Source organism: Mobula birostris, chromosome 12 (genome assembly GCF_030028105.1).
Source record: "Mobula birostris isolate sMobBir1 chromosome 12, sMobBir1.hap1, whole genome shotgun sequence".
Lineage (NCBI taxonomy): Eukaryota > Metazoa > Chordata > Chondrichthyes > Myliobatiformes > Myliobatidae > Mobula > Mobula birostris.
Genome location: NC_092381.1, coordinates 84,109,201 through 84,135,905, shown reverse-complemented (window position 1 = coordinate 84,135,905; position 26,705 = coordinate 84,109,201). Strand labels below are relative to the sequence as shown.

General features: G+C 41.6%; 1 protein-coding gene across 3 annotated transcripts in view; it reads right to left on the bottom strand.

The window, feature by feature from the left end:
• The window catches only part of suco (SUN domain containing ossification factor), a 111,228-nt gene that overhangs the window by 12,451 nt on the left and 72,072 nt on the right, over positions 1 to 26,705 (bottom strand). For all 3 annotated transcript variants that reach the window (XM_072274272.1, XM_072274270.1, XM_072274273.1), the window contains 4 exons: positions 16,163 to 16,228; positions 11,895 to 11,975; positions 10,066 to 10,156; positions 2,018 to 3,259 (listed from right to left, as the gene is read on the bottom strand). In XM_072274272.1, the coding sequence (XP_072130373.1) occupies positions 2,018 to 3,259; positions 10,066 to 10,156; positions 11,895 to 11,975; positions 16,163 to 16,228 (1,480 nt within the window). The remainder of the gene's footprint in view (positions 1 to 2,017; positions 3,260 to 10,065; positions 10,157 to 11,894; positions 11,976 to 16,162; positions 16,229 to 26,705) is intronic.

Below are 26,705 nucleotides of genomic sequence, written 5' to 3'. Positions count from 1 at the left end.
GGGAAGTGGAATTAAAATGGGTGGCCACTGGGAGATTCCACTTTTTCTGGAGCGTAGTTGCTCGGTGAAACGGCCTTCCAATCTATGTTGGGACTCACTGACACAGGGGAGGCCACGCTGCGAGCACCGGATACAACATTTGAGCCCAACAGACTCACAGGTGAAGTGTTGCCTCACCTGGAAAGACTGTTTGGGGCCCTGAATGGTAGTGAGGGAGGTGGTGTACCAGCAGATGCAGCACTTGTTTTGCTGGTAAGAATAAGTGCCAGGAAGGAGATCAAGGGGGAAGGACGAATGGACAAGTGAGTCGCATAGGGAACGAATGCTGTGGAAAGTTGGGGGGGGGGGAGGGGGGGAAGAGGGGAAGATGTACTTGGTGGTAGGATCCTGTGGGTGATGGCAGAGGATGTGGAGAATTATGTACTGGACACCCAGGCTGGTGGGTTTGATGGTGACCTTCATTCCAAATAAACTAATTTTGATACACATTTATCAAGGAATTCCAGTTCTGAAAACTACAATCTATTGACAACCCAAAATTGAGGCAAAATTCCACATTTCCAACATCCTTTGGGGGGGGGGGGGGAAGAGATAATATCTGAATTTCACATCCAAATTGACTAGCTTTAATCTTGGAATTATATCTTTTTCACCTTTCTCCTCCATTCCACCAACTACTCAGAAGGAATAAGATTCTCTTATCTACTCATTTGAATCATTCACCATTGAAAACATCAAGCTCTCAACCTCAACAGTAAAAACACATTTATGCAGAGGAAGACAGTTGTAAGGTAGAGAACAAAAGTGATCACAATGAAGCACAACACAAAAATTAAACTTTCTTGACACAGTCATTCCCCATTAAAAAAATATTTCTTGAATATTAAAGGAAGGAACAGGACAACTTGTAGCAAATGATAAGAGCATTAACTTCCCTCGGAACACCCCTGAAGTCCATACCACACAGAAGGAATTCCAATAGTTCAGAGCTTGTTTGTGTTGTCCATCACCTGACACTAGAAACCAAAATGAAAGCATTCAGATTGCAAGTGCCAGGCAATAGATAACCTCAAGTCCAGCCTTCTTTCAATCCAAGACCCCTATAAACAAGTTGGCAGTCACCATAAACACAATGAGAAGAGGAGAAAGACTAGTATCTGCACTAAGTGCACCTCCTGACCTCCCATCACACATACATTTTAAGAATGTGTTGATCAAGATGGCTGCACTTACATCCTTAAAAGCAACTGAGTAAAGGATTGCAATCACCATAAAAAATTTTTACTCCGGTCTCAAAAGAACTCTCATATTAAACTCAGTTATTTTTCAGTCAAAACCAGAAAGACTTCCAATTAAGTCACGACCTTCAGCAAACAAATGACAGCAACATACTCAATGCTGGAGGAACTCAGCAGGCCAGGCAGCATCTATGGAAAAGAAGTACAGTCAACGTTTTGGGTTGAAACCCTTCGGCAGGACTGGAGCAGAAATGGGAGCACATATCTTGCAAGTAAATGCTAATGGTCACTCCAAAAACTCAAAAGTTGAAACAGAAAATACTGGAAGCTGTCAATAAGCCAGGCAGATGAAAAGAGAAGCACTGTTAACATGTTGGGTCAGAGACTCTTTGCTAACTTTCCACAGATGTTGTCTGACTAGCCGTGCTCCCAGCACTTGTTGCTTTAATTTCAGATTTCTAGTGTCTGCAATTTTTGATTTTCAATCCAAATCCATCCTCCCTTTGATCTTCAGCAACACCAAGGATACCACAAACTTCTTGGTAGTCACTGGACCAACACTGAACCAGTGATTTTAACAGGTAGCTTGGCTACATTTTCCTAAGCTACACAGAACAAAAACAAAAGAATGGATTTACAGTTTCAATAAAAAGCTGCAATTGTGCTTTTTGGGATAATATATACATATGATTTGAAGCAAATCAATGCATAAAACAGATCTGGATTATCATTTTCTATTGAGCAATGTTATAATGAACACTAAAGACTATTGTACACACCTTTGACTCAGTTCTTCAAGATACCGACTACTCAGGGACATATTCATTTCTAGTGCCTTGATGCGGTTGTTGAGTCTCATGAACACAGATTCCTTTTGGTTGGATCCATGCACCTGATTCCCATTAGTGTATCCCAGATCAGTAACATTGTGCAGTTCTGCATAGAAATCAGTAACTGTTCGATTTAGTCCATTTGAGGATGGAACAGACAGCAGGATTTCCTCTGCAGCTTGGTACTCATCTTTTGTTTCTGCTGCTGATGAGACAGGCACATCTGAACCTGATGGTAACACAGATTCTCCCATATCTGCCGCAGCCACTTTTGTACCAGTACTTTCACTCTGAATTTCAGTCACTGGATACTCATCCACACTACCAGCTGTTTGGAAGGGTTCTGTGGGCATTATTGATATTTGAATAGTACTTTTATTTTCATCCATGGACCCATTTACTGAAATATCCACATCTGGGTCATGAGCAGCATCAGTTTCTAAAGCAAGCGAAGTTTCCTGCAGTTCTTCAGCTGCTTCCATATGCATGATCTCCAGTTTAGTTTCTGTACTTTGATCCAAAATGGGTACACCAGACTCTGGATGGAGGTAGAGCTGGTCAGCCATTTTGTCAGCAGCATCAACAGAACTTTGAAGTACGGCAGTACATTTCACATCATACTTTGTATTAAGTGTACTGACTTCAGGAGAATAAGCAAGTGGAGGATGACTGGGTTCCAGTTCTGAGTCAGTCTGATTAACAAATTTCTCAGACAAGTAAGTGCTGGACTGACTTTCACTGGAACTTTTAAACACGATTTCAGCAGGCACACTGTCCATTTCATCCTCTCTCATTTCTTTAGTTGCATTTACCAGAATCATTCCGTCCTGTCCAGGTAGAAACTGGTAAATGTTTGAAACTGATTCAACTTTTAGTTCACTTCTAAGTGTTATACTGCGTGGCCTCTGAAGGGCTGCAATAATAGAACACCATCTATAAATATAATCCACAAAATTTGCAATGCAGGAAATCCTTGGCAGTTCACTGCAGTATATCTGAGTTTCAGCTTCATACCAACTGACTACATCATAGTCATCTTCAGGTTTGAGAAGAGTGACCGTGGACAGCCGATTCGCTAATTCCTCCTCATCTTCAGGTACCAGTTGTACAATGAAATCCTTCTTTTGAAAACTCAAGTCAGAAGATTTTTGCTCTGGTTCTTCCTCAATTATAGATGTAACTGAGTCCAACCTACAAGGAGTAGAGCAAATGCCAAAAAATTTCAAATAGTTTATTAACTGTCATTAAGTATGCAATTTATCTTCAGCACCAAGTAACAATCAAGTATCTGGAGAGCACTGCCTTATCAAGCATCATGGAATCACTATGCTAGGTAAACTCCCTCTCCCAGTTACAAAAACTAAAATGGCTTAACCCCTCAACTTCAGTAGGATACTACAGTAGTTTGGCATCCCAGTATAACCCATGGGGAAGAAAGCACACCAATTCCTCCTCCCTCGGTAGGCTAAAGAAATTTAGTATGTCCCTTAATTTTTAATCAATGCACCATAGAAAGCATCCCCTTGGTTTGGTAACTACTCTGCCAGGGAGAAACTGCAGAGAATTATTGATAGAACTCAACACATGACAGAAACCAGTCTCTCCTCCGTGGATTATCTATACTTCTCACCACCTCGGTAAAGCAGCCAACATAATCAAAGACCTCACCCATCAGGCAGAACTTACAAAAGCCTGAAAGCAACCGCTAGGCTCAGGGACACCTTATGATAGGATGGACTCTTGCCTAATATGATAAAGACTCCAGCTCAAGTTACTCAGTTATGATATATGGATTTTAGCAAGGCATTTGATAAGGTACCCCATGCCAGGCTTATTGAGAAAGTAAGGAGTCATGGGATCCAAGGGGACATTGCTTTGTGGATCCAGAACTGGCTTGCTCACAGAAGGCAAAGAGTGTTGTAGATGGGTCATATTCTTCATAGAGGCCAGTGACCAGTGGTGTGCCTCAGGGATCTGTTCTGGGACCCCCATTCTTTGTGATTTTTATAAATGACCTGGATGGGTTAGTAAATTTACTGATGACACAAAGGTTAGGGTGTTGTGGACAGTGTGGAGGGCTGTCAGAGGTTACAACGGGACATTGACAGGATGCAAAACTGGGCTGAGAAGTGGCAGATGGAGTTTAACCCAGATAAGTATGAGGTTGTTCATTTTAGTAGGTCAAATATGATGACAGAATATAGTATTAATGGTAAGACTCTTGGCAGTGTGGAGGATCAGAGGGATCTTGGGGTCCAAGTCCATAGGATACTCAGAGCTGCTAGCAGGTTGACCCTGTGGTTAAGAAGGCATAGAGTGCATTGGCCTTCATCAATCGTGAGATTGAGTTTAAAAGCCGAGAGCTAATGTTGCAGCTATCTAGGACCCTGGTCAGACCCCACCTGGAGTACTGTGCTCAATTCTGGTCACCTCACTATAGGAAGGACATGGAAACTACAGAAAGGGTGCCGAGGAGATTTACAAGGATGTTGCCTGGATTGGGGAGCATGCCTTACGAGAATAGGTTGAGTGAACTCAGCCTTTTCTCCTTGGAGCGACGGAGGATGAGAGGTGACTTGATAGAGGTCTACAAGATAAAGAGAGGCACTGATCGTGTGGTTAGTCAGAGGCTTTTCCCCAGGGCTGAAATGGCTAGCATGAGGGCATAGTTTTAAGGTGCTTGGAAGTAGGTACAGAGGAGATGTCAAGGGTAAATTGTTGTTGTTGTTGTTTTTCCAAACGCAGAGAGTGGCGAGTGCATGGAATGGGCTGCCGGCGGCGGTGGTGGAGGCGGAAACGATAGGGTCTCTTAAGAGACTCCAGGATGGCTACATGGACCTTAGAAAAATAGAGGGCTATGGGTAAAGCCTAGGTAGTTCTAAGGTAGGGACATGCTCGGCACAGCTTTGTGGGCCGAAGGGCCTGTATTGCGCTGTATGTTTTCTAGGTTTCTATGATCTTGCACCTTGTTTATCTGCACTGCATTTTTTTCTCTAGCTGTTACACATTGCTCTGCTGTTATTGTTTTCCCTTGTACTACTTTCAACATACTGTCTAATGATTTGATATGTATGAACCATGTGAGAGATGCTTTTCATAGTTGTGTTTAATATGCTATCCTTAAGGTAAGAAAAGCGTAGCTTTTGTACTAGTGTTGAGGGAAAACAGGAAATATCACCTCCAAGGTTTGTCACTAAAAGTGCCAAATCGAAGAAAATTTAATTTATTTGAATACAAAGAATATTTAATACCAGCTAAGTATTACAGGAGTAAAACAAAACTATTTTTTCTTAAATGCAAAACATTTTTTTTTTGAGTGCGCCAGTCTTCAGAGTGGTGTTTGCTCATCAGGCTTGGGTGAAATAAATTGTGTTGCAAGTTATTCTCCCTCTCTCTCTGTACACTTGTTTGTTCATTCAACTATTAGTGCACAGTGTGGTGAGAATGGCTCCAAGGCAGTGTTTTGTACTGTGTGGTACAAGTGTGGGAGGTGTCTGTACGAGGTGCACCGAGCAGCAGCTTGACGACCTTCAACTCAAAGAATGAGGTGGTGATAAACCGAAGCAACAGGGAGGTGGTTACCCCCTAGGTTGCAGGAAGCAGGTAACTAGGTGACTGTCAAGAGAAAGTGAAGTACACAGTCAGTGCTGAGTACACCTGTGGTTTGTCCCCTCAATAATAAGTATACAACTTTAGACACTATTGAGGGGGATGACCTACCAGGAGGGAGCCACTGTAACTGGGATTCTGGCACTGAGTCTGGTGCTGTGACTCAAAAAAGCAGAGGTGAAGAGGACTACAGTGTTGATAGGAGATTCCTTAGACAGAGGAACAAAGACAACGTTCTGTAGATGTGATAAAGACACCCGGATGACATGTTGCCTCCCTGGTGCTAGGATCAAGAATGTCTTGGATCGTGCCCATAGCGTTTTCAAGGGCAAGGCAGAACAGAAGTCTTAGTACATATTGGCACCAATGACATAGGCAGACAAGGTGAGGAGATTCTGTGGAGAGATTTTAGGGAGATAAGTAGAAAGCTGAGAAACAGGACCTCCAGGGTAGTCAGCTGTGGACTGCTATCTGTGCCACTCACCACCGAGGGCAAGAATAGGATGATTTAGCAGGTGAATACATGGCTGAGTAACTGGTGTAGGGTCTAGGAGTTCAGATTTATGTATCATCGGGATCGCCTCTGGGGAAGGTATGACTTGTACAAAAGGGACAGGTTACACCTGAACCCAAGGAGGCAGAATATACTTGCGGGCAGGTTGGCTCAAGTTGCTCCGGTGGGTTTAAACTAATTTGGCAGGGGGATGAGAACTGGAGTAATAGTGCTGAAGATGAGGTAGCTGGTTTTCAGAGAGGCAATGTATAGATAGACTCCTAGCAAAGAGAGGCTGATGATGGGGCAAAATTGAAGTCAACAGGATGAGTTGCAATGTAAAAGGTGGACAAAATCAAAATAGGTGAATACAGGACTAAAGGCGTTATATTTTAATGTGCACAGTATACAGAATAAAGTTGAACTCGTAGCACAGTTACAGATTGGCAAGTATGATGTAGGCATCAATGAATCATGGTTGAAAGATTATAGCTGGGAGCTTAATGTTCAAGGATACACGTTGTATCAAAAGAATAGGCAGGAAGGTAGAGGGGATGGCGTGGCTCTGTTGGTAAAAATGAAATTAAATTATTTGAAAGAGGGTCTGAAGGTGTTGAATCGTTGTGGATACAGCCAATGAACTGTAAGGGTAAAAAGACCCTGATGGGAGTTGTATACAGACCCCTATATATCAGTAAGGATATGGTCCACAAATTACAATGGGAGATAGAAAATGCATGCCAAAAGGGCAATGTTACAATAGTCATGGGGGATTTCCATATGCAAGTAAATTGAGAAAATCAAGCTCAAGCAGGATTCCAAGAGGTGGGATCACTAGAGTGCATACAAGATAGACTTTTCTTTTAAAAAAAAAAGACAGCTCATGGTTGAGCCCACTAGGGAATCAGCTGTTCTGGATTGGGTGTTGTGCAATGAACTGGAATTGATTAGAGAGCTTAAGATAAAGGAACCCTTGGGGCAAGTGATCCTAATATGATTGATTTAAAGAGAAGCTAATGTCAGATATATCAGTGTTACAGTGGAGTAAAGGAAATTAGAGGTACAAGAGAAGTTGGTTAGAATCGATTGGTAATCACTGGCAGAGATGAAGGCAGAGCAGCAATGGCTGGAAGCAATTCAGAAGGCACAGGATGAAGCAGAGAGATAGCAGTTCTAAAGGCAAGATGACACAACCATGGCTAACAAGGGAAGTCACAGTTAACAAAAGCCAAAGAGAAAGCATATAATAGAGCAAAAAACTAGTAGGAAGTTAAAGGAATGGGAAGCTTTTAAATACCAACAGAAGGCAACTAAAAAAGTTATTAAGGTAAAGATGGAATATGAAAGTAAGCTAGCCAATAATATTAAAGAGGATACCAAAAGTTTCTTCAGATACTTAAAAGTGTAAAAGAGACAAGAGTGGTTATTGGACTGCTGGAAAACTATGTTGGAGAGGTAGTAACATTGAAAACACTAAGCAATATAGTGGAAGTTCCAGGTGCCAGGACTCATGAAGTGTGTGAAGTTACTATTACAAGAGAGAAGGTTCTTGGGAAAATGGAAGGTCTGAAGGTAGATTAAGTCACCTAGATCAGATGATGTACACCTCAAAAATCTGAAGGAGGTGGCTGAAGAGATTGTGGACACATTAGTAATGATCTGTCAAGAATCACTAGATCCTGAAATGGTTCCAGAAGACTGGAAAATTGAAAATGTCACTCCATGCTTCAAGAAGGGGGAAGAGACAGAAGAAAGAGCATTTTTGGCCAGTTAGTCTGACCTCAGTGGTTGAGAAGTTGTTGGAGTCGATTGTTAAGGATATGGTTTCAGGATACTTGGAGGCACATGATCAAATTAGCCAGAATCAGCATGGTTACCTTAAGGGAAAATCTTGCCTGACAAATTTGTTGGAATTTTTTGAAGAAACGAAATGCAAGATAGATAATGGAGAATCGGTTGATGCTATGTACTTGAATTTTCAGAAGGCATTTGACAAGGTGCCACACGTGAGGCTGCTTAACAACAAGCCCATGGTATTACAGGAAAGATTCTAGTATGGATGAAGCATTGATCGATTGGCAGGAGGCACAGAGTGGAAACGAAGGGAGCCTGTTGTGGTTGGCTGCTGATAACGAGTGATGCACTGCAGGGGTCAGTACTGGGACTCATTCTTTTTATATTATGTCAATAATTTGGATGACTGCTGCAAAGTTTGCAGACAATATGAAGATAGGTGGAAGGGCAGGTCGTTTTAAGAAAGAGAGGCTACAGGAGGACTCAGTTAGGAGAATGGGCAAAGAAATGACTGATGGAATACAGTTTTGGGAGTTGTATGGTCATGTACTTTGGTAGAAGAAATGAAAGGGTTGACCATTTTCCAAATGGAGAAAAAATACACCAAAAAAATAGGTGCAAAGGGACTTGGAAGTTCATGTGCCAGATTCCCCAAGGGATTACTTGCAGGTTCAGTCTGTGGTGAGGAAGGCAAATGCAATGTTAGCAATCATTTCAAGAGGACTAGAATACAGAAGCAAATATGTAATGTTCAGACTTTATTAAGCACTGGTGAGGCCTCATTTGGAATATCCTGAGCAGGTTTCAGCCCCTTATCTTAGAAAGGATGTACTGAAACTAGAAAGTGTTCAAAGGAGGTTCACAAAATTGATTCCAAGGATTAAATGGTGTCATATGAAGAGCGTTTGATGGTTCTGGGCCTGTATTCAATGGAATTTAGAAGAATAAGGGGTGACCTCATTGAAACCTACTGGATGGTGTAAGGCCTCGATAGAATGGATGTGGAAAGCCTGTTTCCGATGGTGGGAATGTCCAAGACTGGAGGACACAGCCTCAAAATAAAGGGGTGTCCACTTAGAATGGAGATGAGTAGCAATTTCTTTAGCCAGCGTGTGGTTTATCTGTGGAATTCATTGCCACAGGCAGCCGTGGGGCCAAGTCCTTATGTACATTTAAGGCAGAGTTTGATAGATTCTCAGCTGGTCAGAGCAAGAAGGGATCCGGGGGTGGGGGACGGGGGAGGAGAGAAGGGAGATTTAGGGCTGAGAGGAAAAATGGATCAGCCATGATGAAGTGGTTGAGCAAACTCGATGAGCCAAATGGGCTAATTCACTCTTATATCTTACGGGCTTATTGTGTAAAATCTGTATATTCATTTAACAGACTTAGATTCCACTATACATATAGCATGTTTGACTTCACACATACTATCAATAATAATGTGCAAAGCACATTAAGACTGTAGTAACAAGTTTTTAGTAACAAGTACACCTTTGGACTGTGGGAGGAAACATGAGCACCCAGAGAAAACCCATGCATTCCTTGGGCTGGACATAAAAACTGCTTACAGAGGACACTGAAATTGAAATCCAAACTCTGACGCCTCCAAGCTTTAATAACGTCACACGAACTGCTATGCTACTGTGAAGGAGCAAGCTAGAGATCAGGGCTATGGCTGGTGTACAGGGAAGGGACTGAAGAATGAAGGCACTTTATTCAATTATTTGGCTGACATTCCAGCCTCTCTTAATGCAAGGCCACATCATCCCCAGGAGTACCCAGTGAACTACAAAGCACTGGCAGCGGTCAGGTTCCCTCAATGCTCCAAACAAAACATCGAATAAGATTGTCAGCACCTTGTACCTCTTAGGGCACATATCAATTATTCATTATTACATTTTAGCACAGCATAAGCATTAAAAAAAAATCATGTAATTAAGTTTTAAGGCTTAATGTCCACTTAAGTACTCAAAACTTAATGTTTCAAAGCCCAAGCTTACTTGGTCATGTTCATATTCCAAACTCATTCATATTATTCAACATGAACTGAATATTCCAGACGGTAACAAACAGACCTGATACAAAGATGACAACTACTTACTCAGGCATTAAAGAGGTAGGGCTGATGCTAATCACAGGATCAGAAATATTCATTTTTGAGGTTTCATTGTCAGATCTTATACTTTCATTAACTGTAAAATATGAATTAATTCCAATGTTTAAAAAAGGACAGAAATTACGTTTGAATGGATTAAACTAGGCAATGCATATATTTTAAAGTTTGATGAAAGCTGTGCTATTTAACAAGAAACATCAGCTTGGATCTGTGACAACAGATGCAAGTAAAGAGATCGTGGGTTGAAATCTTATTTCAAGCCTTGAATGTATTATCCAGACAGAGATAGCGGTGAAACCTGTATTGCTTCCTAAATTACTTACTTAGGCAAATGACAAAAGGTCAAAGATACAGCTTTGGAAAAAAAAGTTACCTTATTTGGATCTCTGCTACATAAAAAGATACATTGCCTATAAGCGAATAGCAACTACAAAACAGTTAAATTAATGTGAATCTTTCATAACATGAAGATATGAAATCACATAGTGGCAAGTTCTATTTTTAAGACCTTTTATATCCATTGAGGATCATAGTACACTATGATGCTACAGCAATGGCTGAATTTTTCTGCTTTAAGTAATCAGAAACCCATTCATATTTGGAAGTGAAAGGATCAGCACTTGGTCTCTTTACTTTACTCAGCGGGTGATGATTTGGATCATGCACCATACTTTCCTCCTGCCCACAGCCCCAGTAAAGCTCTCTGTTCCTCAAACCAAAGCAGTATTCAAGTGGTGACTCAGCAGATGCAACACCAGGTCCTGCTCCCAGACAACCAGACACTAAATATCAACTGTAAAAATAACTCAATGGGTTGTAAATCTCAAACAAAACAAAGATCTGAAAAGCATGAAGCATTTGGAATTTGGACACCTGAAATTCACTGCACAAATTCAGGCACAAATCCTGAACATAATTAACATGAGCATTTCATAGGCTGCATAGTAAAAGCTAGAGAGGGAGCTCAGATCAGTTTGAATAGCTTTTTCAGCAGAATTGACACCAATCAGCCAAATAATCTCTTCGTTCCATCCACCTACAATTACAAGAGAAATATTTTGGCAAAGTACACACATGTAATGGGGATCAGAAGTGGAGAGTGAGAAATTTCAGGTTCCTGGGTGTCAATATCTTAGGACGTAACCTGTCACAACATATTAACACAGCTATAGAGATTGGCAAGACAGCAGTTATATTTCATTAGGAGTTTAAGGAGATTTGTTTTGTCATCCAAGACACTCAAAAACCACTACAGATATACTGTGGAGAGCATTCTGACTGGCTGCATCACTCTCTGATATGGAAGGGGGGACAACTGCACAAGATCAAAATAAGTAGCAAAGTTGTGAAATGAGTCAGCTCCCTCACAGGCACGAGCCTCTGTAGTATCCAAGACATCCTCAAGGAGTGGTGCCTCAGGAAGGCGCTGTCCATCATTAAGGAGATACACACACTCACTCACCTGACGGCACACAACACACTCACCAATTCAGGAACAGCTTCTTCCCCTCTGACATCTGATTTCTAAATGGACACTGAAACCATGACCACCATCACACCACTTTTTCCTGTTTCTGCAGTACTTTATTTAATATATATTAACTTACTGTAATTCAGTTTTTTTCTATATTCATCATGTATTGCATTGTATCGCTGCCACGAAGTCAACAAATTTCATGACATATGAGGTTGATATTAAAACTGATTCAAATGCGAAGTTGTACCAATATTAAAACACTCAATAGAATTACAAAGAATTACTTTGAAATACATGCCATTACAAGAGATCATTAAACTGCCAATAAAGAAAATACCTTCTGATTCAGTAATGTCCTCTCCTCCCTTCTTGGCCCCAAGCATATTGGCAGCGATGTTTACCATGTTCAGAATAGCATCTATAAAGAAACAATAATGGCAAAGAGGCTTCTTTGTGAGAGGTTTGTTCGACAAGTCTTTAACGTTTGAATCAAAGATCAAACTTTGCCTAACAAATTGAAAAATCGTGTTACACAAAAGAATGCAAATTATTTTAAATGGATATTTCTTCCCCAACCTATTTGAAAGCAATAAACTCAATAATATTTAAACCTAGTAAACCAGCTTCTAAAATTTTAGATCAAGTTTGTAAGTAAAATCCTACACCTCAAAGTAAACTATTAGGACAATTTGAAAGGATTACATAAGCCCCTAATAAAATGCACCAAAAATGTCACATCTGATTCCAATATCAAGTATTTTTCAATTCACTTGCAACCAAAACATAATTTTATTACATTGTAAAGCAGTTTTGAACTAGTTGTTAGGTGCAAACTAACGTTTGCAGAAATATTTATGCTAATCAGTGTAGACAAGTAAAAGCTCCAACTCAAAAGCCAATAATTTGCAGTAAGAACATGCCTTCTGGCCTGCCTCTCCAATATAATTGCAAATTACACTGATTGTCATTTTGTACCCCAGCAAATATAACTCAGTCAGTTAAGAAATTACCTAGAAAGAACATTAGATGCATACAGTATACTTAAAATTCAAGTAAATTCTAAAAACAGAAATAAGAGGTTTAAGAAAGTCATAGGAAAATGTACTATGTTGGCTAATATCCCTTTGTGTACACGTCAGATGGGGAAGTGCTACCCACCCGAATCTCACATTTCAGGGAGTTTGTAGACTTGCAGTTACAGCCCTTCAAATGTATACCCAATTATAAAGCTCTTTCAGGTAACGAGTTCCAAACTATTTTTTCTCCTCATGCCCCCTCTAAGCTTTCTTCCAATTACTTTAACCCATGCCTGCTGGTTGTTGACCCTTTTGAACGATGGAAACAAACAGTGATCACATTAAGTACAAATCCTTTCCATTTACTTTATCTCAGCTCCTCTTAATTTTATATACAATAAGGTCTTTCCTCTAATTCTTCCGTTCAAGATAATTCAGCATCATGAAAAAAAAATCTTCATAACATTTGCCAATCTCAGCAATATTCTTCTCAATCAATTTTGTTTCCTGGAACATGGCAACCAAGATCACATGTAGTCAGCGATGGTCAAACCATGCTGTATATAGTTCAAACAGAACTGCCCTGTTCCCTAACACTCCCCCCTTTAGAATGAAGATTGTTTCCATCCATTTCCAAGTGGATTCTGTAGATGACTGAGGCCACCAACTTTGGCAGCCTGTCACAGATGGGGGAAGAAAGTGCTTGACCAGACTTCTGTGCCCTCCCATCAAATAGACAAGCTTTTCAATGCCTTCATGAACACTGAATTTTGACAGTCATAGCCCAGGAATATGCACAAAATGATAGGGTTTTTATACTTGTTCCTAATCCAACAGAACCTGCTCAAAGATTTCCCTGCTCATCTGGTAATCTCTTGCCATGAAGAAGCTTGGACTACAGTGTCTATTTAACCATCTAGGTATCAGACATGCAAGTCAAAGAGCATACCCACTTTAGCCAAGTAACAGCAATTAAGAGTCTCAATGCCTGGGATGCTGGCTTGAGAAAGTGACAGATTTGTTTATCCTGCTCATGGACTTGGTGAATTTCACTGGGTGACTGAGATGACATATTGGGTCCATGTCTCAGAAGAGTAGGGATCAATACTGCAAAGTAGTCCACATTAACAATTACTACATTAATATCATTTTGTTCTCCTCACCACAGCCTCAACCCCCCCTCCCCGCCCCGATTTTCTGTCCAAATTTAGACTACATCTTCCAGTCCTATGCAGGATTTCCATCAGAAAGAACAATTTCATTCCCTCCTGCTACTTCTCTTGTTTTACAAAATAAATTGCCATAAATTAGCAAATTAGCAAATTAACAAGGAACCTGTTAAAAGTCAAAATGCCTAGGGATAAAGAAAAGTGCTCAAGTGTTAACAGAATCAGTACACAAAATTAAATATGTAATATGCAAGTACACACACAGCTCACCCTTGAAAACAAGTTTTTTGAAAAATATTCCCATTATTCCTTCACATCACCAAGATTTTTTATATATACAAGCATTTAGCAGCTAACTTTTGTTAAAGAAAGGGGCAGGTATGAAACTATATGCAGCATGACATTCCACTTGAAATTAAATTTTTGTATTCAAAAACAAGACAGTGTTACTTGTGCTTGGCAAATCCTGTGAACTCCAATGAATATACTAGCTCTCAATAAATAGCAAAAACATTTTTCACCTTCTCTCAGGATGCAAGAAAATCTCCATGAATTTAGCATTTGCAATTTTACTGCCTTTGGCAAGTTCACTGTACCACGGCACTGGCACATTGTGATGCACTTTGACAGAAACTGGGCCAGACTATATTTTTATTATCAGCATAGCTGTTACCAGTCAGCTTTCATGGTGATTTAAATAAAACAATTAAAATGTAGTTGTAGATAAAATAGCAATAACCAAGAGAACTTGTTCAGAAATCAATTCTATGTAGACTACAATTAAACCAGTAATAAAGCAACTGGGAAACAGAAATGCGTTGATCACATTACATAACTGTTAAAAAGCGATGTGTGCAATGCTGTTAAGCAACAGAAAGCTTCATTTTGAGAAATCAACAGTGAAAAGCTACAGTAATAGGGAGCATGCCAGAACCAGATAAACCCAAAGTGAACAAATAATCTGATAAAAGCTGGAAAAGAACTACATGCATACTAAACAGTGTAAGCTGCATGAGACAGGCCAAGAATGTCATAGAAAATAATTCAAGCAGCAGGCCATCTGGCCCTTTGAATTGGCTCCACTTTTCAGCAACATTATGGCTGATGTACTAAAGCATAAGTTTTTTCAAAAAAAATTAAGACATCTAACCACATACTTTCCAACTTATTACTTTCCTCTCCCCAGGATCCTACACATTCTTCATCTGCCAGATTAACAGAAATCAAGCTGTTACCTTGCCCCAATTTAGAGCATACAAATGTTTTGCATGACAAGGAACATTATAGAAAGAGTTTGATGTTATACCCCTACCAAATCCTCCCTAGTTTTTATATTTCCAACGAGAGACATGGAACAATTTGTCAGAAGCTGGAACTAGTGCCATTCAAGCTCTTTCTTTGACTCTCTTTAACATTCAATGACACAGGTAATGAAATATGCCAAATCTCTATTTTTAAATATTGTTCTTGGCATTGTCTGGGACCCCTAGAGCAAAGTCTGCTGAATGTGAATAGCTCCAAATACTGATCTGCAAAACTAAAAATTCAAAAAGTTACGGGCTTCAGTCTGATGAAACTAATCAATATAACTTAATAGTTTTAAACTAAGAAGTGAACAATACACCTCATCCTTGACAAGATTCCAGTTTTGAAATTCCCGGCTGTATTCAGCATGAAGGATAGTGACATGATCGTCCTTTGAATGCTTCAAGTCACTGAGATTCTAATCACAGCCTGCATTTTTTAAATTTTTGAGGTTTAATGTCATCTTAGAACCAATTACATATACTGGACATCCCAATTACATATACTGGACAAAGATACTTGCAAAACATTTTAAATTTTTTGTGTTCAAACACATGGGAACTCCAGAACCTGCAGGTTCCCTGCAAATTATCAACCATTCTGACCTATCACCAGTCTTTTATTACCAGAAGGTTTAAGGTGACAGCTATGGGGCAATCAGACACAGGGCAATTAATGTTAGCCATACACATACCAAAAAATTTTTTATCAACAAGCTGGACAGACTGAATCAACTCCCTCTCATTAACAAAAACGCAAGTACTTTTAAGAGTCAATTGAAAATTACAAATGCCAGTTGGTAATTTGGATATTGTTACTTGTTACAGATTTGGACAATACTATAATGTGTTACATCTATCTAAAATCAGCTCGGGACACTCAACTTCTAATAGTAAGTTCTGCAAACAGGTTATAAGATTAAGCAAAGTGATTAAGAAAATTGAAAGAGGGACCAAAATAAACAAAAAAGCATGATTAATGAGGGATCAGAGTTGGGTCGTGTATGAAGAAAAGCAGAGAAAAGGCATTAAGTACTGGCTATGGATCCACAGTCACAAATTTTGAAATCTGTCTGTAGTTCAAAATGGGGAATTAAAAATGTATTAAAAACTCACTCGTGGCTGAACCCAGTAGATTTTTCGATGATTTTTCTTCTCGAGTACCATAATCCAATGGATAATCTGTTTAATAGCAATGACATACAAACATTTTCACAACAGCTACATGCAAACATTAGATAGCAAGGTGTGCATCAATTGCTAGCTGAAGAAAGCAACTATCAAAATTGCTGATCATTACCATACTGTAGAAATAACACATGTACAAAGCCATTCAGGTCCTTTCAAGAAAGATGCTTATAACAATTTTGCTTTTTACAAGCTCAAACTCTACACAATCTCTGGAAAACAGTGCAATCACACTCTGCCAAAAACCAAGCACAAACAAGAAATAAAAGTAAGCTGCATTTTTAAACATCAGAATCAAGTTAAAGCAACTTTATTAAAATTTAACAAAGGTCACTTCAGATTTCACTAATCATTAGGTAATGCACGTTGAAAAACATTAACAGCTTCTTACAACTTCCCAACTGTGCAACCTCAAAATAATGGGCACAAAGAATTTTGGTGCCAAAGTATGTAATCAATTCCCTCCCTATTGTTGAAGATTATATTATAGGAGTAACAACTTCAAAAGCTAGATCCAATCACACAACATATTTATGCAGCTTTTACTCAATGTTCATAATCCTCTACTGACTTCTGAGAGGCAAGCCCCCTACCGAATGATGATTTGGGGGGGAAAATGCTGGTATTAAAGAGAAGGGAAAAAAAGATTCAAACTTATAACTAAAAACTCAACCATGTACTGCATTTTGTATTTAAAAAGACAAGAGATGTGCAGATTCAAGAAAAAGTTTGTAGACTCTTTGCAATTACCTGGTTTTCTGCATTAATTACTCATAAAATGTGGTCTGATTTTCATCTAAGTCACAATAATAGACAAACATAATCTACCTGAACAAATAACACATGAACAATTGTACTTTTCATGTCTTTATTGAACAGAGTCAGAATCAGGTTTATTATCACCGGCATGTGACGTGAAATTTGTTAACTTAGAAGCAGTTCAATGCAATACATAATCTAGCAGGGAAAAAACTAACAAAATAAAAATAAACAAGCAAATCAATTACATATATTGAATAGATAAAACACGCAAAAACAGAAATACTGTATATTAAAAAAAAAGTGAGGTACTGTCCAAAGATTCAATGTCCATTTAGGAATCTGATGGCAGAGGGAAAGAAGCAGTTCCCAAATTGCTGAGTGCATGCCTTCAAGCTTCTGTACCTCCTACCTGATGGTAACAGTGAGAAAAGGGCATGCCCTAGGCGCTGGAGGTCCTTAATAATGGGCACTGCCACTCTGAGACACCATTCCCTAAAGATGTCCTGGGTACCTTGTAGGCTAGTACCCAAGATGAAGCTGACTAGATTTACAAACCTTCAGCAGATTCTTTAGGTCCTGTGCAGTAGCCGCTCCATACCAGACAGTGATGAAGCCTGTCAGAATGCTCTCCATGACACAACAATGTGTGCAAGAAATGTGTCCAGCTGCAGCTTCTGGCAGACTGCACTGAGCAGCTGAAGCTGCGACTGGATTCATACTGGAGCATCCACGATGTTGAGAAAGTCGTGAATAGCACATTCAGTGAGTTGGCCACACCGCGGGTAAAGGCTACACAGGCAGAAAGGGAATGGGTGGCCACTAAACAGCATAGCAGTAGGTAGGTAGTGCAGGAGTCCCCTGAGGTCCTCTCCCTCCTAAATAGATATACTGTTTTGGATACTGTTGGGGGAGATGTCTCATCAGGGGAAGGCAGCAGCAGCCGCCGAGTTCACGGCACTATGGGTGGCTCTGCGGCACAGGAGGGAAGGAAAAGGAGTGGCAGAGCTATAGTGATAGGGGATTCGATTGTAAGGGGAATAGATAGGCATTTCTGCAGCCGCAAACGAGACTCCAGGAGAATATGTTGCCTCCCTGGTGCAAGGGTCAAGGATGTCTCTGAGCGGCTGCAGGACATTCTGGAGTGGGAGGGTGAACAGCCAGTGGTTGTAGTGCACATAGGTACCAACGATATAGAAAAAAAACAGTATGAAGTCCTACAAGGTGAATTTAGGGAGTTAGGAGATAAACTAAAAAGTAGGACCACAAAGGTAATAATCTCTGGATTACTACCAGTGCCACGTGCTAGTTAGAGTAGAAATAGGAGGATATATCAGATGAATACGTGGCTTGAGAAATGGTGCAAGGGGGAGGGATTCAAATTTCTGGGGCATTAGAACCAGTTCTGGAGGAGGTGGGACCAGTACAAACAGGATGGTCTACACCTGGGCTGGACTGGAACCAATGTCCCAGGGGGACCATTGCTACTGTTGTTCAGGAGGATTTAAACTAATGTGGCAGGGGGATGGGAACAAGTGCAGAGAGACAGAGGGGTGTAAAATGAGGGTAGAAGCAAAAAGTAGTGAGGTGAAAAGTAAAAGAGGCAGGCCAGCAAATCCAGGGCAAAAATCAAAAAGGGCCACTTTTCAACATAATTGTATAAGGGCTAAGAGTGTTGTAAAAGCAAGCCTGAAGACTTTGTCTGTCAATGCAAGGAGCATTCGTAGCAAGGTGGATGAATTAAAATTGCAGATTGTTATTAATGAATATGATATAGTTGGGATCACAGAGACATGGCTCCAGGGTGGCCAAGGATGGGAGCTCAACATTCAGGGATATTCAATATTCAGGAGGGATAGACATGAAAGAAAAGGAGGTGGGGTAGCATTGCTGGTTAGAGAGGAGATTAATGCAATAGAAAGGAAGGACATTAGCCGGGAGGATGTGGAATCAATATGGATAGAGCTGCATAACACTAAGGGGCAGAAAACACTGGTGGAAGTTGTGTACAGGCCACGTAACACTGGTAGTGAGGTTGGGGATGGCATTGAACAGGAAATTAGAAATGCGTGCAATAAAGGAACAGCAGTTATAATGGGTGATTTCAATCTACATATAAATTGGGTGAACCAAATTGGTAAGGGTGCTGAGGAAAAGGATTTCTTGGAATGTATGCGGGATGGTTTTATGAACCAACATGTCGAGGAACCAACTAGAGTAGGCCATTCTAGACTGGGTATTGAGCAATGAGGAAGGGTTAATTAGCAATCTTGTCGTGAGAGACCCCTTGGGTAAGAGCGACCATAATATGGTGGAATTCATCATTAAGATGGAGAGTGACATAGTTAATTCAGAAACAAAGGTTCTGAACTTAAAGAAGGGTAACTTTGAAGATATGAGACATGAATTAGCTAAGAGACTGGCAAATGATACTTAAAGGGTTGACAGTGGATATGCAATGGCAAGCATTTAAAGATCGCATGGATGAACTGTAACAATTGTTCATCCCAGTTTGGCAAAAGAATAAACCAGGGAGGGTAGTGCACCCGTGGCTGACAAGGGAAATTAGGGATAATATCATTTCCAAAGAAGAAACATACAAATTAGCCAGAAAAAGCGGCTCACCTGAGGACTGGGAGAAATTCAGTCGTGCAGAGGAGGACAAGGGCTTAATTAGGAAAGGGAAAAAAGATTATGAGAGAAAGCTGGCAGGGAACATAAAAACTGACTGTAAAAGCTTTTATAGATATGTGAAAAGAAAAAGATTGGTTAAGGCAAATGTAGGTCCCTTACAGTCAGAAACAGGTGAATTGTTCATGGGGAACAAGGACACAGCAGACCAATTGAATAACTACTTTGGTTCTGTCTTCACTAAGGAGGACATAAATAATCTTCTGGAAATAGTAGGGGACAGAGGGTCCAGTGAGATGGAGGAACGGAGGGAAATACATATTAGTAGGGAAGTGGTGTTAGGTAAATTGAAGGATTAAAGACAGATAAATCCCCAGAACCAGATGGTCCGCATCCCAGAGTGCTTAAGGAAGTAGCCTAAGAAATAGTGGATGCATTAGTGATAATTTTTCAAAACTCTTTAGATTCTGGACTAGTTCTTGAGGATTGGAGGGTGGCTAATGTAACCCAGCTTTTTGAAAAAGGAGGGAGAGAGAAACCGGGGAATTATAGACCAGTTAGCCTAACATCGGTGGTGGGGAAAATGCTAGAATCAGTTATCAAAGATGTGATAACTGCACATTTGGAAAGCGGTGAAATCATCGGACAAAGTCAGCATGGATTTGTGAAAGGAAAATCATGTCTGACGAATCTCATAGAATTTTTTGAGGATGTAACTAGTAGAGTGGATAGGGGAGAACCAGTGGATGTGGTATATTTGGATTTTCAAAAGGCTTTTGACAAGGTCCCACACAGGAAATTAGTGTGCAAACTTAAAGCACACAGTATTGGGGGTATGGTATTGATGTGGATAGAGAATTGGTTGGCAGACAGGGAGCAAAGAGTGGGAATAAACGGGACCTTTTCAGAATGGCAGGCAGTGACTAGTGGGGTACCGCTAGATGAGGGAATTAAATGCAGCATCTCCAAGGTTGCGGATGGCACGAAGCTGGGCAGCAGTGTTAGCTGTGAGGAGGATGCAGGGTGACTTGGATAGGTTGGGTGAGTGGGCAAATTCATGGCAGATGCAATTTAATGTGGATAAATGTGAGGTTATCCACTTTGGTGGCAAGAACAGGAAAACAGATTATTATCTGAATCGTGGCTGATTAGGAAAAGGGGAGGTGCAACAAGACCTGGGTGTCATTATACACCAGTCATTGAAAGTGGGCATGCAGGTACAGCAGGCGGTGAAAAAGGCGAATGGTATGCTGGCATTCATAGCAAGAGGATTCAAGTACAGAAGCAAGGAGGTACTACTGCAGTTGTACAAGGCCTTGGTGAGACCACACCTGGAGTATTGTGTGCAGTTTTGGTCCCCTAATCTGAGGAAAGACATTCTTGCCATAGAGGGAGTACAAAGAAGGTTCACCAGATTGATTCCTGGGATGGCAGGACTTTCACATGATGAAAGACTGGATCGACTAGGCTTATACTCGCTGGAATCTAGAAGACTGAGGGGGGATCTTATTGAAACGTATAAAATCCTAAAAGGATTGGACAGGCTAGATGCAGGAAGATCGTTCCCGATGTTGGGGAAGTCCAGAACGAGGGGTCACAGTTTAAGGATAAAGGGGAAGCCTTTTAAGACTGAAATGAGGAAAAACTTCTTCACACAGAGTGGTGAATCTGTGGAATTCTCTGTCACTGGAAACAGTTGAGGCCTGTTCATTGGCTATATTTAAGAGGGAGTTAGATATGGCCCTTGGGTCTAAAGGGATCGGGGGGTATGGAGAGAACGCAGATACAGGGTTTTGAGTTGGATGATCAGCTATGATCATACTGAATGGCGGTGCAGGCTCAAAGGGCCAAATGGCCTACTCCTGCACTTATTTTCTATGTTTCAAACTATAGAAGTTTTTGAGTGTATTTGTTGACATGCCAAATCTCTTCAAACTCCTAATAAAGTATAGCCACTGTCTTTTCTTCTTTATGACTACATCGATATGTTGGGACCAGGTTAGATCCTCAGATCTTGACACCCAGGAACTTGAAGCTGCTCACTCTCTGCATTTCTGATCCCTCTAAGAGGATTGGTATGTGTTCCTTCGTCTTACCCTTCCTGAAGTCCACAATCAGCTCTTTCGTCTTACTGACGTTGAGTGCCAGGTTGTTGCTGTGGCACCAGTCCACTAGTTGGCATATCTCACTCCTGTACACCCTCTCGTCACCACCTAAGATTCTACCAACAATGGTTGTATCATCAGCAAATTTATAGATGTTATTTGAGCTATGCCTAGCTTCACAGTCATGTGTATACAGAGAATAGAGCAGTGGGCTAAGCACACGCACCCAAGGTGCGCCAGTGTTGATCGTCAGCGAGGAAAATACGTTATCATCAATCTGCACAGATTGCACTCTTCCGGTTAGAAAGTTGAGGATCCAATTGCAAAGGGAGGTACAGAGGTCCAGATTCTGCAACTTCGCAATCAGGATTGTAGGAATGATAGTATTAAATGCTGAGCTATAATCGATGAACAGCATCCTGATGTAGGTGTTTGTGTTGTCTAAGTGGTCTAAAGCCATGTGGAAAGTCATTGAGATAGTGTCTGCCGTTGACTTATTGTGGCAATAGGCAAATTGCAATGGGTCCAGGTCCTTACTGAGGCAGGAGTTCAGTCCAGTCATGACCAACCTCTCAAGGTATTTCATCACTGTCGATGTGAGTGCTACTGGGCGACGATCATTAAGGCAGCCCACATTATTCTTCTTAGGCACTGGTATAATTGTTGACTTTTTGAAGTGGGAACTTCCACCCATAGCAGTGAGAGGTTGAAAATGTCCTTGAATACTCCCAGCAACACACACAAAAAATGCTGGTGAACGCAGCAGGCCAGGCAGCATCTATAGGAAAATGTACAGTCGACGTTTCGGGCGGAGACCCTTCGTCAGGACAAACTGAAAGAAAAGATAGTAAGAGATTTGAAAGTGGTGGGGGGGGGCGAGGGGGAGATCCAAAATGATAGGAGAAGACAGGAGGGGGAGGGATGGAGTTAAGAGCTGGAAAGTTGATTGGCAAAGGGGATACCAGGCTGGAGAAGGGAGAGGATCATGGGGTGGGAGGCCTAGGAAGAAAGGGGTGGGGAGGACCCCAGAGGATGGGCAAGGAGTTATAGTGAGAAGGACAGAGGGAGAAAGAAAAAAAAAGGGAAAAGAAAAAAAAAATAATAAACGAATAAGGGATGGGGTACAAAGGGGAGGTGGGGCATTAACGGATCAATGTTCATGCCATCAGGTTGGAGGCTACCCAGACGGAATATAAGGTGTTGTACCTCCAATCTGAGTGTGGCTTCATCTTGACAGGAGAGGAGGCCATGGATAGACATATCAGAATGGGAATGGGACGTGGAATTAAAATGTGAGGCCACTGGGAGATCCTGCTTTCTGTGGTGGACAGAGCGTAGGTGTTCAGCGAAACGATCTCCCAGTCTGCGTCGGATCTCGCTGTCGCCAATATAATGAAGTATCTACTGATGTCTACTATAAGCCTACAGACTCTCACAGCTACCTGGACTATTCCTCTTCCCACTCTGTCTCATGCAAAAATGCCATCCCCTTCTCGCAATCCTCCGTCTCCGCCGCATCTGCTCTCAGGATGAGGCTTTTCATTCCAGGTCGAAGGAGATGTCCTCCTTTTTTAGAGAAAGAGGCTTCCCTTCCTCCACCATCAACTCTGCTCTCAAACGCATCTCTCCCATTTCACGCACATCTGCTCTCACCCCATCCTCCCACCACCCCACTAGGAATAGGGTTCCCCTTGTCCTCACCTACCACCCCAGCAGCCTCCGGGTCCAACATATAATTCTCCATAACTTCCGCCACCTCCAACGGGATCCCACCACTAAACACATCTTTCCCTCCCCCCTCTTTCTGCTTTCCCCAGGGATCGCTCCCTACGAGACTCCCTTGTCCATTCGTCCCCCCATCCCTTCCCACCGATCTCCCTCCTGCCACTTATCCTTGTAAGCCGAACAAGTGCTACACATGCCCTTACACTTCCTCCCTCACCACCATTCAGAGCCCCAGACAGTCCTTCCAGGTGAGGTGACACTTCACCTGTGAGTCGGCTGGCTTGATATACTGCATCTGGTGCTCCCGATGCAGCCTTCTTTATATTGGCGAGACCGGACGCAGGCTGGGAGACTGTTTCGCTGAACACCTATGCTCTGTCCACCAGAGAAAGCAGGATCTCTATTGAGGGAGGGAGAGAGAAGATGGCGGTGCGACGCAGCCGTTCCGAATGATTATCGATTATGTGTAACTAGGGGACCGTGCACAATCCGGATTTGATAGAGACAGCCGTGAGAAACGCTGAGAAACATCTGGAGTAACTTCTGAAATGCCTGCTTCACTGCCGCTGCTACTGTGCGATCGAGAATCTCCGGAGACGAAGGACCCAAATCCTCGGCTTTGCGTATCGCCTGTTGCCAGGGTCGGGGTCAAAGCACTCGGCAGAGATGGTGCTCGGTGTCGAAGAGGTGGTCGGAGGCTCGGAGTTTTCGGACGGACTCGGAGTTGGACTGTGGTCGGATGCTTCCAGGATGCTGCATCGGTGCTGGAGGTTTACCATCTGCGTGAGATGATGGGACTTTCGAGAAACTGAGACTTTTACTGTGCCATGGTCTGTTCTTATCAAATTACGGTATTGTTTTGCACTGTTGTAACTATATGTTATAATTATGTGGTTTTTGTTAAAAGTTTTTAAGTTGGTTTGTCATGTGTTTTCGTGATATCATTCTGGAAAAACATTTTATCATTTCTTAATGTATGCATTACTAAATGACAATAAAAGGGGACTGCGTGTCCTCATAATCATAATAATAATAATAATCTCCCAGTGGCAACACATTTTAAATCCACGTTCAATTCCCATTCTGATATGTCTATCCACGGCCTCCTCTACTGTCAAGATGAAGCCACACTCAGGCTGGAGGAACAACACCTTATATTCCATCTGGGTAGCCTCCAACCTGATGGCATGAACATTGACCTCTAACTTCCGTTAATGCCCCATCTCCCCTTCGTACCCCATCCATTTATTTATTATTATTTTTTTTCTTTTCCCTTTTTTCTTCCTCTGTCCCCCTCACTATAACTCCTTGCCCATTCCTTGGGCTCCCCCCCCTTTCTTTCTCCCTAGGCCTCCCACCCCATGATCCTCTCCCTTCTCCAGCCTGGTATCCCTTTTGCCAATCAACTTTCCAGCTTTTAGCTCCATCCCTCCCCCTCCTGTCTTCTCCTATCATTTTGGATCTCCCCCTCTTCCTTTCAAATCTCTCTTCTTTCAGTTAGTCCTGACAAAGGGTCTCAGCCCGAAATGTCGACTGTACCTCTTCCTATAGATGCTGCCTGGCCTGCTGCGTTCACCAGCAATTTTTGTGTGTGTTGCTTGAATTTCCAGCATCTGCAGATTTCCTCGTGTTTGCGTTCCTGAATACTCCCGCTGGATGGGTGGCACACCGGGTACTCAATCAGGACCTTCCGCCTTGCGAGGGTTCACTCTCTTTAAAGACAGCCTAACATCGGCCTCTGAGACGGAGATCACAGGGTCAACAAGTGCAGCAGGGATCTTCACAGGAGTAGTTGTGTTCTCTCTTTCAAAGCGTGCATAGAAGGCGTTGAGTTCATCTGGTAGTGAAGCATCACTACCATTCATGCTATCGGGTCTTGCTTTGTAGAAAGTAATGTCTTGCAGACCCTGCCAGAGATGCCATGCATCCGATGTCCTTCGAAGTTGTCTCCTCACCCTTGAAATAGCCCTCCGCAAATCATACCTGGTTTTCTGGTGCAGGCCTGGGTCACCAGATGTTAATGCCACAGATCTAGCCTTCAACAGACAATGTACTTCCTGGTTCGTCCACGGCTTTTGGTTTGGGAACGTACAGTAAGTCTTTGTGGGAATGAATGTTTAATCATTCACAGTCCAAGCTGGAAAAAGTATGTGAACCCTTGCATTTAATAACTGGTAGGACCTCCTTTAGCAGCAATAACCTCCATCAAATGTTTCTTGTAGCTGCTGATCAGACTTGAACAACAGCGAAAAGGAATTTTAGACTATTCCTTCATACAAAACTGTTTCAGTTCAATATTTCTGGGACATCTTGCAAGAACAGCCCTCTTCAAGTCATGTCACAGCATCTCAATCGGGTTCAGGTCTGGACTGGAACTTGGCCACTCCAAAACACAAATTTACTTTTTAAACCATTCTGTTGTTGATTTACTCTTGTCTTTTGGATCATTTTGTTGCATCATCGAACTTCTATTAAGCTTCAGGTAATAAACCGCTCTACTGACATTCTCCTGCAAAATGTCTTGACATAATTTTGAACTCATTGTTCCCTCAATGATTGTAAGCTGTCCAGGCACTCAGGCAGCAAAGCAGCCCCAAACCATGATGGTCCTTCCATCATGCTTCACAGTTCGGAGGTAGTCTTGGTGTTGGTGTGTAGAGCCCTTTTCCCTCTAAACATAGCAATGTGCATTTCTGATAAAACGTTCAGACTTAACTGTCCACATAACAAACATTTCAAGAGACTTGAATGTCATTGTTGCTTTTTCCAGCTTCATGCATCTCTACAATTCTTCTTCTAAGGTCCTCTGAAAGTTGTTTTGATCGAGGCATGGTGCACATAAACAGATCTTTCTTGATAAGGGCAGGCTCCGTCAGCGGCCTGACCATGAGTCTTTTTGTTTTTAATTTATAGGGCAGGGCACCTCTACAACACACCTCGAATCTCATTTCATTGATTGGAGCACCTGACTCCCAAAAACATTTATAGAAAGCATTACCCCAGATATTCACATACCTTTTTTTGAACCTGGACTCAGACTGTTTAAATGGTATAGTCAATATTGACACGAAGTACAATTGTTTGTGTGTTATTAGTTGAAGACAGATTGTGTCTATTATTGTGACTCGGATGAAGATCAAACCACATTTTATGAGTAATTGATGCAGAAAACTAGACAAGTGCTAAGGGTTCACAAACTTTCTTGCAACTATATATTGATTGAATGAGGTACCAAGTATGCCTCAGAACCA